The sequence below is a fragment of the Orcinus orca genome, chromosome 4 (genome assembly GCF_937001465.1).
Source record: "Orcinus orca chromosome 4, mOrcOrc1.1, whole genome shotgun sequence".
Taxonomy (NCBI): Eukaryota; Metazoa; Chordata; class Mammalia; order Artiodactyla; family Delphinidae; genus Orcinus; species Orcinus orca.
In genome coordinates, this window is record NC_064562.1 from 49,560,405 (window position 1) to 49,572,560 (window position 12,156).

Here is a 12,156-nt window from a genome sequence, read left to right on the forward strand (position 1 = left end):
CAAGACCGGCATGTTATTCTTTTTCAAGATCATGTTCTTTCTGGCAGCTGCTAAATGAGTAGATGTTTTTATTTAAGGCAGAAAGTAACATGAGTCTTTGTTGGGTGATGAAGCTGGGGGATATGCCAGCCTGGGTGACTTTAACACCAGCCACGCCAAGGGGTGTCAGCCCTGCAGGGTGGGGAACAAGTGCATACAGGATACAGGTCTGATTTTCGTCAGGACTTCCCATCACTTCTATCTATCGCTTGGACTAAAACACAATTCATATTTCAGAATCACCAATGAAGACAGAAAGAGTCTGTAAGGCCAGGAAATCTCCTATTCCGTCCTTCAGCTTATTTGTGACTAACTTACACCCTCAATACTCAGCATTTGAATTGACTTAACATCCTCAGACGTTACTGGGACATTGGCAGTCATGCCTCCCTTTGACTTAAATCACTTTCACCACCAGGCTCTTTTTAGCTCTTCAGAAAATTCTCAAAAATGTTCAAATAGTAGAAGTACCTTTATCTTCTCTAGCAGAGCTCAAAGGTGACATTTTCTTAATTGGCCAGAGAGTATCAGAAGTTTCAGCTATTTTCAAGTGATAGCCATGGTAAAAAAAAAGGCTTACATTTGTAAAAGAAGTGTTTTATATGTGCATAGCTTTAAAAAAGCTGATTTTCAAGTTTAGCTTTTGTAACCCTCAATGAAAACGAAAAGCCTGACTCTTTTTGAAAAACAGCTATTTGGAAACACTAGACAACAAGCACTTGATAGTAAGCAAGTCTGCCAATGTCTCCTTTTGGGGGGATCTAAGGTGAAATTTAAATTAAGTCTTCATTGTGCCAGCCCTCAAAAATGTATTTTAATCCTTCAGTTCAACAAATATTTTGAGTACCCCCCTTAGTGCCACACAGCACTGGGGATACCACAGCAAACAAGAGAGACAAAAGTCCCAGGATGGGGGGGACTAGGGATAAAGGAAGAGAGACATCAAAGGAAAAAGTAGAGGCAAGAGGCAGATGAGGGGCAATGGGAATATGGTGTCGGCAGGCAGAAGAGACTGCAAATTTAAAAATCCTGATCAAGGAGAATAAAAGAAATCAAAGAGCAAAAAATGCATGATCTATAAGGTCCAGATTAAGAAGCATTGATGAAACTGACCAAAGCAAGGTTTGCTATTTTTAGTATGTATTACACATTTTCTTAATAAAATAAGATTGTCCACATGATTAATCTCTCTGGTGGCTCTTGAGCAGAAATTCAGGATAAAGATCAGGTTTCCAGGACTGACTGTAAATATGTTCATCCTTTGGGAACACAGGAAAGGAAATCTAATGATGCAGAAATAATCATAGAGCGGCCAGGAAAGAAAGAGACCAGAAGGGGAAGGGCAGACTGGACGCTACAGCCAAAGAGCCTGAAGTCAGTAATCAAACACCTCCTCAAAGTATGCTTGACAATTTCAAGGGGTGGGGGAAATAAAAGAGTAACTGACAAAAAAATAAATAAAAATGTTGGTAAGGTAAGTCTCACTGAGAAGGTGACATCTGAGTAAAGGTTTTAGGAAGGTGAGGGAATTAACCACATGTATATTTAGAGAAAACATGTTCCAGAGAGAGGAACCAGCCATGGCGTGCAATAAGGAAACCAGTGTAGCTGGTGCCAGGGGAGCAGAGGAGAGGTAGAAACCCTGGTCCAAGATGAAGGGGGAGCAGCTCAAGTGGGTCTGGATGGCTGCTTTAAGGACTTGGGCTGAGATTTCACTCTGAGCACAACAGAAAGCCATTGCAGAGCTGTGAACAGAGCAATGTCATCATCTGATACATTTCCACTGGATCGACAGCTGCTCTGTAGAGACTAGACCTTAGGAGGGAAAGGGTAAAAGCTGAGAGGCCCGAGAGGAGGCCCCTGCAGGATTCCGGGAGAAAGAGGAGTGGGGCTCACACCACAGACAGCAATGGAGGTGGCGGAAAGTGTCTGACTTTATGTATTTTAAAGGCAGGGCGAACAGATTTTCTTGAAGCATTGGATGAGGGGTGTTGAGAGAAAAAGAGACTCAAACATGACTTACGACTTTCAGCCTAAGCAACTTGGAGTTGCCATTAATTGGGATGGGGAAGGCTTCTGCTGGGGACTATTCTGGGAGAAAAGTCCAAGAGTTCATATTTGGACGTGCTGCGTTTAAGATGACTGTGAGACGAGATGGTCAGCTACTGATTTTCTTCTGACCAAGTCAATCGCCCTCAAAGAACGTAAGTCCACTGAGGGCAGACTTCTATTTTGTTCATTGCCGTATCTCCAGAGCCTTAGACAACACATGAAGATTCTCCATTAAAAATTAATTTAACAGGGACTTCCCTGGTGGTCCAGTGGTTAAGACTCTGCCTTCCAATGAAGGGGACACGGGTTTGATCCCTGGCTGGGGAACTAAGATCCCACGTGCCACAATGAAGATCCCGCAGGCCCCAACTAAGACCCGACACAACCAAATAAGTAAATAAATAAATTTATTAAAAAATTAATATAACACATATTTGCTAGGCACTCATTACATGTCTTGCTCTGTGCTCCATGCTGGGGACACAGTTGGGACAAAACAGCTAAAATTCTCATGCATCTTATATTCTAGGAGTGTGAGGCGGATGCGCCAATGCAGTAAAATAAAACCTTCTATGCATTGTTTAATAAACTTTTGTTGAATGTTTACTCACATGGCACTTGATGTGTATTATCATAACTCTACGAGGAGGAGACCGAGACCCCAGAGTTGGCATCACACCAGCCTGTCTTCCTCCAAAGCCTCTCCCACCATACCATGTAGCCTCTCAGAGAAAGTAACACAAATCCCATCCTCGTCGGGTAAATACCAGGGTTGTGTTTCTCTCCAAATAAGCATTGAATGGGGAATCTGCTCAAAACAGGACTCTTCGTGAAGAGCAGTCTAGGAGGCCAGCCCGGAAGCGGGCAACCCCAGGTCACTCAGCCCTCCTCATGCAACCAAACCACACAGCTGAATTCCTCTTGACACTTCAGGGCATTTTCTTATTCTTCTGCCCCTTTCACAATGCTGAGGGTACCTGAATTACCTGCCATTAAGGGCTGTCACATCCGTTTCCTCTGAAAGGCTCAATTTGCAACCTTCCACAAAACTAGAAAGGTGTACTAAAAGAGGATGGATGTGCATACACACTTGAGGAGGAATCTCTTATCTCCTTCACCTAAAAATGAAACTTGGATGAATTTTCCATTCCCAGTAGCAGCATCAAGGAGGTGGTTTGGTCTTCAGTAGCCCCCAGTAATTTCAACAATCACTTCCCCCTCGTTCAGCCACCTGACATTCTCTCCACCTCATGCAACAGACCACTCCCAGCCTCTTCCACGTATCCTACGCAGAAATTCTGAAACAGCCATGGCCCCTGCCCTCTGTCCATTTCTTATCCAGTTTCCACAGGGAATGTGATATCACACTTCCTTCCCCTCCTACATTTCCTAGAAGGTAAACGATGAATGATCACTTATCCTCAAAAACTGATCATTCTTTCTCATGCTCAGACCTGTCTGAACAGTTCTTCAAAAAGGACAGTTCCACGGCTCTCTCCTCTGGAACGCCATCTCTGACAACATTGTAATTTTTAAGACCAAACGTGCCGAGTTCCCTTTGGTTGGGTGACGGCCGTATTCAGCTTGATGTTACCTCTCACGCAGTTGACCCATCAACAGCGAGAATTTACATGACCAGCCGAGTGTGTGATCCACCAATAACTTGCCTCTTTTCCCAAACCAACAAAGAGGTGGTGCAAGTCCACCAGATTTCTCTAGGAGCCTCTCATGGACAAATGGGCTTTGAGACTCCCTCATGTAATTCTGAGATGTACTGAGTCCTCTCCTAATGTGACACATTACCTTAGCTCAATAGAATGACCAGAGTCTTAAACATTTCCCTAAACACATATAGCTTTTGCATGGTGAATAAAGAGGACATCCTTTTATTTTTACAATAATTATTACTGTTCTTCCTAAAGAATCTAAATGACAGTACAAAGCAAGAATCATATAGTGTGGAGGGTTTAACAATGAAATAACTGTTCAACGCCAGTATAACGGTAGCTGCCTGTCGTCTATCTGTGGATCACAAAAGCTTTTCCAATGGAAAATGAAAAGATTTTGTAAGGGGCAGACAACCCCAGTAACAACCCATCGTGGATAAAACAGTGGCTGAAAAAACTCTCTCAGGAATGAGGTGATGCTTCTGGACTACACAAGCTGGCAAGAATATCATCATTTTAAAGGTAACATATATTTTAATAACCCCATACAGGGAAATATAATATGTTCTATCCAGTGAGAAGCTTGAATGATAGCTTTAAGTTTACAACCATGGCCAAAAAAATGAAAAATGAATTATACCTTCTCTCCTCCAATTCTTCTCATGTGCAACACCTGCCCTAAAGTTTCTGTGCCCTTATTTCCTCCTTCAGGGAAAAGAAAATCAGGTGTCAGAATCTGGACTGTAACTGGAAGATATTATCATCAAAGCCGTATTCTATCATGCATCTTATTTTGTATTGAATAGACATGTTTTCTAAATATCGCACCTGGTAACTTTCCACAATTTTTTTTCCACTTAACAATTACCTAGTCACAGATTTGGCCTTAAGTATAAAGGTGCAAATTTCCACCACGGTCTAATTGCTGGAAGGATTTTTTTCCCCCAATCTGCCTTGAAATTCTGTCTAATATGCTGCTTCAGGCCCCATATAGCCACAGATTCCAAGTGATACCTATAGACCTATCCTGCAGGAATTATGCAAACCTTATATAATAATTGTGAGATGTGTTAAGATCCTGGCACAGAAGACAGCATTGAAATCCAAAGCTGTTCTATTAACTTTCTTTTTTAATCAGCTGCCTGCTGGATTCTGGAAGGCTCTTAGTTCCAGCTCCTATGCAAGAACACTGTTACCATTTCAAATAGTATACTGTTTTGTTTTTTTTTAAGAAAAGGTCACAAAAGGGTAAAGTAATGTAGCCTCAGGGAAGCTACAGAAATCCCACCGATTGTTCAGAAAACCACAACAGTGCACAGTAAATGGATATGCAATCCGATTCAAAATGTTCCATTGGAGAGCTGCCTCTGAATCCTAACGTTGTAAGTTGCTCTCAGAGAGACAGAGCTGCTTTGAAATCTCCGAGTTGTCTTCCCATGAACAGATTGTGATGAATGAATGAAATGGAGTGGGACGGCTAAAGCCGGGTGGGGCAGGGTTCAAAATAAAGCCAGTCCTATGTCAAAGCCATTGCACTGATGAACCACACACGGAAGGCCAAAGGGAGAGTTGCTAGAATACACAATGATCAGTTACATTTGAATTCAAGATAAACAACGAAGAGTTATTTAGCTTAAGTGTGTCCCAAGTACTATGTGGGATAGACTTAGAATTCACTATTTATTTGAAATTCAAATTGGACTGGGCAACCTATATTTTTAATTGCTAAATCTGGCAACACTAGCCAAAGGACAATTAAAACAGCTTATTTTCAATTGACATTATGCCACCTTGCACCAATGAAAAACACAGATGACAACAATTATATAATCGCCTATTTTGTTGTAATGGTTTCTATTACGTATAAAATGGCAGAAGTCTCAAGGTTTATAAACGATATTAAAACAGGTAAAAGAAATGGGCTATGCTGCTGTAAAGGATCATGAAGACCATTTACAGATCCACACCTCAGAAAATCTTATGTTACATCAATCCCCGTCCTTTAAATAATTTAAGCTGTGACTACGAAATGTCATGCCATGAACTACATACACAAATCTGTCTTAGTTTCTAGTAACCCTACTTGCACATTAACTGGATGATAACCTATTAGCCCTGCATTTCCAACTAAAAAGCAATCGTTGCATAAGGCAGGTACCCACTATTTGCCTACCTCTTTTCATAACCACTGCTGTCTTCTAAATGAAACATTAATTTTTCCTAGGCAACTGTTTTATTCAACACCTTGCTAGCAAAGCAAAGACAGCCATCTCTCTGTATCTGTGGGATCTGCATCAACCTTGGGCCGAAACTACTGGGAAAAGAAATTCCTGAATCCAAAAAGCAAAACTTGAACTTGTTGCTTGCTGGTAACTATTTACATGGCATTTACATTGCGTTAGGTATTATAAGCAACCTAGAGATGATTTAGAGTATACAGGAGGAAGTGCGTAGGTTATATGCAAATACTATACCATTTTATATAAGACCCTTAAGCATCTGAGGATTTTGGTATGGGGGCCAGGTTCTGGATACTTAGGGATGACTCTATTTGATTCCTAAACTAACGTATCCAATTTCAGTAACTTCTAAAAGGGAGAAAACCATTGTGCATGTTACAGCAGGACTCCTTTCATTGGGTGTTAAAACAGTCAATACACTTTGAAAATATTGTTTAAATGTCCCTCTTCGTTGTTTCCAGTGGATGCTGTACCCCCCAGCCCCACCCCTGTCCCCCCCAAAAATTGTAGTTTAAGAAAATCTGCTCCAACGGTGTCAATATTTGGCCAATATTTTTCTTATGAAAGCACAAGCACGATGAAAGCACCACTAGACCAGGCCCAAATGATCAAGTTAAATTAGAGATCCGGCCATTATTGATGTTTTTGGATTCTGGAGAGAGCCATTCTGGGTCATTCATACGCCATGAAATGCCTTTTCCTAAGTTGTTTGATCTGAATTATCCAAAATTTGTGGCTCTGGGAACCTGACCTTAAGATTTAGCTGAGTTGGGCTTTTGAAACACACCAGTCTGCAAAAGACTTTGTGGAAGAAATAGCATCTTCCGTGAGACTTGACTTCTGTTTGTTACAGAGCGTTTTTTGGACTGTTGTGCTAAATTTGAGCTGGCACATTATTAACCTTTTCAAATTAGGCATTTAGTAGGCTCAGCTGAATCTTTTCTTAATTTGCACATGAGTGTTTGCCCAAACAGCTGGCATTGTGCTGGAATATTAGTTTAAATCTTCAATTTACATAGTCCAAGCACAGACACGTACACTTTGGACAGGATGACCTAACTGGTGCCAAACACAGTCAACTTTATTAATAAGAATAATAGCAACAACAATTGCTAATAGTTATTGAGCGCTTACTATGTCCCAGGCATTATAGGTATATTCAGTTATTTACCACTTTTAACAGTCTGATGAAGTTTTATTTCCCCATTTTTGCAGATAAGAAAACTTGAGAGGTTAGATTACGTGCCCTAAATGATACAATTAGTAAGTAGTAAAACTTGGCTTTGTACTGAGGCAATCTAGCTGCAGAATCGGCAGCCGTGCTTCACCACTTCGCAACACTGTCTCAGTAAATCCATCCCATAATAATGGAGAACTTCCACCTTCTCAGGTAGGTTTCACAGCGAAGGAGGTGTCACTCTGTGACACAGACTTCAGGGGAATAGGAGGTAACCAGGCTAAAGGGATGCAAGCCACCCTTCACCTCCACTCGCAACCAACCACAGGCAACCTTGCCGTTCCCATAAATGTGTGTGCATTTTTGGGTTTATTTTTAACATGTTTACAATAAGATTTACGATATGGCTTTAATATGCTTATGATAAAGCCCTGTCATGTATGAGGACCTATACTGAGAAGAGAGCCATAAATGTGTAGGGTGGGGTCTTCCTTTGAGGATAAGGATGTTCGAGATGTTAGTCACTTGGAGAAGAGCTATAGCTGACAGGCCTGGGACACAAATAGGCTCTCTAGCTGGGTGGCAGACTGGAATCTAGCTCTGCTGGTCTTGATCACCAAGGGGCCAATCAGTCAGCTTGGGTAATGGGGCAGATTGCAGTACTCTCCCTGGGGTGGGGCAGACAGGGCAGAACCTAAGGCAGGAAAAACTGGGTCAAGGGATTTTTGCCTCTCTTACCTATGCCTGTTTCCCCTTGAACTCCTTGAACGTTTGGAAAAGGACTCTGGGAAGTTCCAGTATACCTCAGATGTCTCAGGGAGGGAATTTTTTAACATACCGAGCCATAGAGCACTGGAGAGCAGCAACGACGGTGGTGGGAATGAAAGAACTGAATCCAGAGAGGAGAGGGAGAGGGATGAAGATGGAAGCTTCCTGTGGCCTGCCATCCTCCCTCCATTCTTGGTTCTGCTGCCTGCCCTCGGAGGTTCTGGCTTGTAATTTAGAGGCAGTACTCCTGTATGCCTAGAGTACTGGCCTTAGAGGTGTTTGGGAACGGTTTGTAAAATAGCCATGCTAGTTTTCTACCCCAATCAACCCTGAGAGAACTGAAGACAGCCCAAGGTTTCTCTCTTCCTTCTTTTTAAAATACAAGTGAGTAAGTGTAGAGATCTACTTTTGCTGTGTTGTTCACAAGGCACAGGTATTTACAAGTGTCCATTACACAGGCTGGACAAAACACTATGTATATGTATTGAGTAGATCTAAGCCCCATTCCTGGCTCAAGAAAGTATCACCTCAAGAGTTTTATGGAAAATTTCCTGAATTCTCTAAAGATGGGGTGGGGGGAAAGCAACTGCCTGATGAAGCTATCTAGAGCTTTGCCACTTTCATTTCAAGAACGCTTGTCCCTCTCTCCTTTACAACTTTTTCTAGAAAAGTTATATTTTAGTTTCTCAAAACACCTTCCTTTGGGATGTCAACAACCTTGTACGGTATTTATGCCTCTTTTTATATTATGTTCCTGATAACTTATTGCAAGTAGCTCTAACAACACACTGACCCCCCGAAGAGATTCCTTCAGAGGCACGAACTCAGAGGAAAGGACGCTTCATCACTCAGGGAGATGTACTCAGAAACATAACTATGTCTTCCGGGGTCAGGGGAACCCCAGAACTGGGAGGCTGTGATCTTCTTTGTTCTGGCTTCGACACATGTGTGCAGGGATGAGTGAGGCTGCGCAGTGGGTCCCCAGCTACCAGCCTCCTCAGTCTGGGCCGTGAACAAGGTCAAGGTTCTTGCCGCAGCAATAGCGAGGCTAAACTCTAAAACTGGCCAAGAAAAAAAATAATAAATTTAAAAAAATATATATGTATCTTGAGCTCCTTAGGGAGGAAAAAACCCCACAATACACTGCCTTAGTAGGGTTACTCCCGGCGTTGCCAACTGCCAGAGTTGTTAAAAAAATAAAAATTAAAGACAAGCCACTAAATAAAATTAGCCAACAAACCTACCTACCAGCTCTATTGGCTCACTGAAGGTTTTCTGAGCCTCAAGCCTCATGAAAGGATTTCTAGAGAGGAGAAAGGAAGGCACCTTTCCTGTCATTTCGTAAACGTCTCTTGGCAATCCCGGGGCTAGGGAGTCGGCTGTCACACTTGGGGTTACAGGCGCTACCAGCCTGGCCCAAGGCTGTGCAACCAAAGCGGCAGGAGACCGGGAACCCTCTGCGGACGTGCCTCCAAACCTTGCAGACACCAGAGAGAAATGGGAGCTTTCTCAGGCGTTCAGCAAGTAGAGGAAAAAGACCCGCTCTAGCCTCAAGTTGGGAAACTTTTCCTCAAAACTGCATTATCCGTTGTGAGCTGCCTGGAAACCCCTAGCTTCTTTTCAAGGGATTGTAACGACTTGTGTCCACAATTACAGGAACCCAAGCAATTCAGGAGGAAAAAAAATACACACACGGACTACAAGCATGAGTCAAATGGCTTGTGTATGTGGCTTTGGAACATTCTTATCTAAACACGCCGGTGTCCCCGCACTCGGGCTGCTTTTTCCACCAGTGCCTCATCCGTAGTCAGTTGTCCCTTGTCTGCCTACATTTTCTGGAAAAACTGGATAGCCCACCCTCAGACTTAAAGAGCTGTTCTGAATCTCTCCTCTACGCCCACCAAACCGAGCTCAGTCCTCCGGCTCCTCTCTCCCCAGGCCCTGCTTGGAGGCCGCTGCCATCCGTGGTCCTGAGGCCAGCGATGCGCGCGTGGGGAAGCCGTCCGGAGGGTGAGTGTGTGTAGGAGGAGTGGGTGGAATGGGGAGGATGCTAGTTTTAGCCAAGTTAACAGTTTCTGCCAGGGCACATATTTTGGGGGAGTTTCCAGGCCATAGGGTAGAATTGCAAATCCCCAGGGGTGATCACGAGCTCGAGCCGGGTCGGAGCAGCTGCCCTGAGACTGTTAAGGCCGCATCACCCCCACGCGTAACTAGGAAGGGTCGCCGGAGATGAGAGACCACCAAATCTCGGGGAACGCAAACCAGCCCCGCCGGGTGCGCGGCCACGGCTTAAAGCTTTCCCAGATGCGATCCCTCCTGCTTCTCCTTCTTATCCCTCCCTGAGTCCAACCGCGTCAAGAGGTCTGGTGCCCAACTCTGGCAGGGTGTGCTCGGAGACCCGAGAAGCCTCTAGTTTCAGTCAGTGTCGCCAGCCCGGGTTTCAAACGCATCGTGCAGCCACCTGTTTCACAAAGCCCGGAGTTTGTGCGGGCGCGGGCTGAGGCCGGAAGAACCCTGTCATCCCCTCGGTCCGGCTCGGCCCAGGATCTCCAAAAACGCACATCGCTCTAAATCCAAGTGCGCACGCAGCTCTGCGAAACGCTGGAGGCTCGCACCACTCCGGCCCCCAGCGCGCGGCGACTTATTTCCCGGTCTCCCCGGTTCAGCCCCCGCCCCCAGCGCTAGTCGCCGGGCCAGCCCTCCGCCAGATTGGCGCCCCAAAATACCTGCCGTGAAGATGCAGAGAGCGAAGAGAGTCTTGTAGACCATGGTACCCTGGTGCTTGGTGCCGAACCCGGCGCGGGCAGCGGGAGAGTTTGCCGGGACTGACCGAGCGCGGGCAGCTCCTCCTCTGTCCGCTGGCTGCGGTGGGAGCCGGGCGACCGGGCGGCGGTAGGGGAAGCTAGGCGAGCGCCGCGCGGCTCCGTCAGCTGCTTGTACTCCGGCGCCCGGCGCGCTTCTGCTCCATCCCAGCCGCCCGGGCCGCCTCCGCCGCCGCGACTGCTGCCGCCAAACCCCTCCCACCCGGGTCCCGCGGAGATGACAAGGCCACCCCTGGCCTTTCCTCTCCCAGCCCTCGTGTCCCGGGAGTCGCGGCCCAGGGCGGCCTCTGCTGGACAGTCAGGGCGCGAGACCCGAGTTTCGACCCGGTTCAGCAAATGTTTGGGGCGGCTAGCACTGTGCTGGGAACTAAGGGGAGGCAGAGAAGTGGGAGTAGATTTCTGCCCTCAGGAATTTACCTCAGCTTTTTTTACAGGAGTAACAACCTTCAAACACGTGACCGCGTGCCATCTTAGGTGTCACCTCGAAGAGCCAAGACCCCACTACGGTAAGGGAACATACACTTCTTTCCAAGTATGAGAACCTTTTCCTTTTCTTTCATTTCTCCAAACGTTCCTGCATGTACATTAAACCCTCACACACATTCAACCCCACTGCATTTCCTGGTGCCTGGGCCAGGAGGTCTGCCGTCCTACTCAGCTTCTCACGAGAAGAAACAGTACTAATGTCAGGTAACAGTGATCATGAGATAATTATGAGCCAGGCACCCTACTGGGTGTTGTATCACGATGCTTCTAACAACCCTACGACATAAGAATTATTATTTCATTTTAAAGATAAAAAAACTAAGGCACAGAGAAGTTAGGTAATGTGCTCAAGGTCACATAGCTGGTAAGGGCTGGATCCCATAACTGAAGAGTTTGTGTACCAGGGCATAATAACAAAGGCTGACATTTCCTGAGAATTGCTGTGTGCTAGACAACTGTGCAGTACAGGTATTAACCAGGTCAAGTTCTCAGAACAATTCTTTGAAGTGGGCACTATGATAGCTTCATTTTCAGGGGAGAAAATGAAAGCATGCAGAGGTTTAAGTACTTGCCCAAGATCACACAGCTAGCTAATGGTACAGATAAGTTGCCTGCCTAGGGACCTGGGGTCATCCCTGTACTATACTCTCTCTTCAAAGCCCAAGGTTTCTGTGTGTTCACACAGATCGAAGCTGATCCTTCACTTAATCCTCTCCACCACCTTAGACTTGCTTATTTTCTACACGTCTATCAGACCAGATGCTAGGTCATCTTCCAATATCTATGTTATTATGAGCCTGGTGGTCCCCTAGTCACTAGAGCTGGGATTAAGGAGCCGTCTTAAAGAACTGATTTGCTCAGGACCTAGCAGTGCTGGAGAACAGCTTGCTTTCTTTCATTTTTAA

The 12,156-nt window shown here is 45.1% G+C and overlaps 1 protein-coding gene across 1 annotated transcript in view; it reads right to left on the minus strand.

Moving 5' to 3' along the window:
- PARM1 (prostate androgen-regulated mucin-like protein 1) overlaps nucleotides 1-11,185 on the minus strand; it is a 100,815-nt gene extending 89,630 nt beyond the window's left edge. Inside the window, exon 1 of the mRNA XM_033406524.2 lies at nucleotides 10,670-11,185. Coding sequence (XP_033262415.1) covers nucleotides 10,670-10,712 — 43 coding nt within the window. The 5' untranslated portion in view covers nucleotides 10,713-11,185. The remainder of the gene's footprint in view (nucleotides 1-10,669) is intronic.
- Between the last annotated feature and the right edge of the window lie 971 nt (nucleotides 11,186-12,156).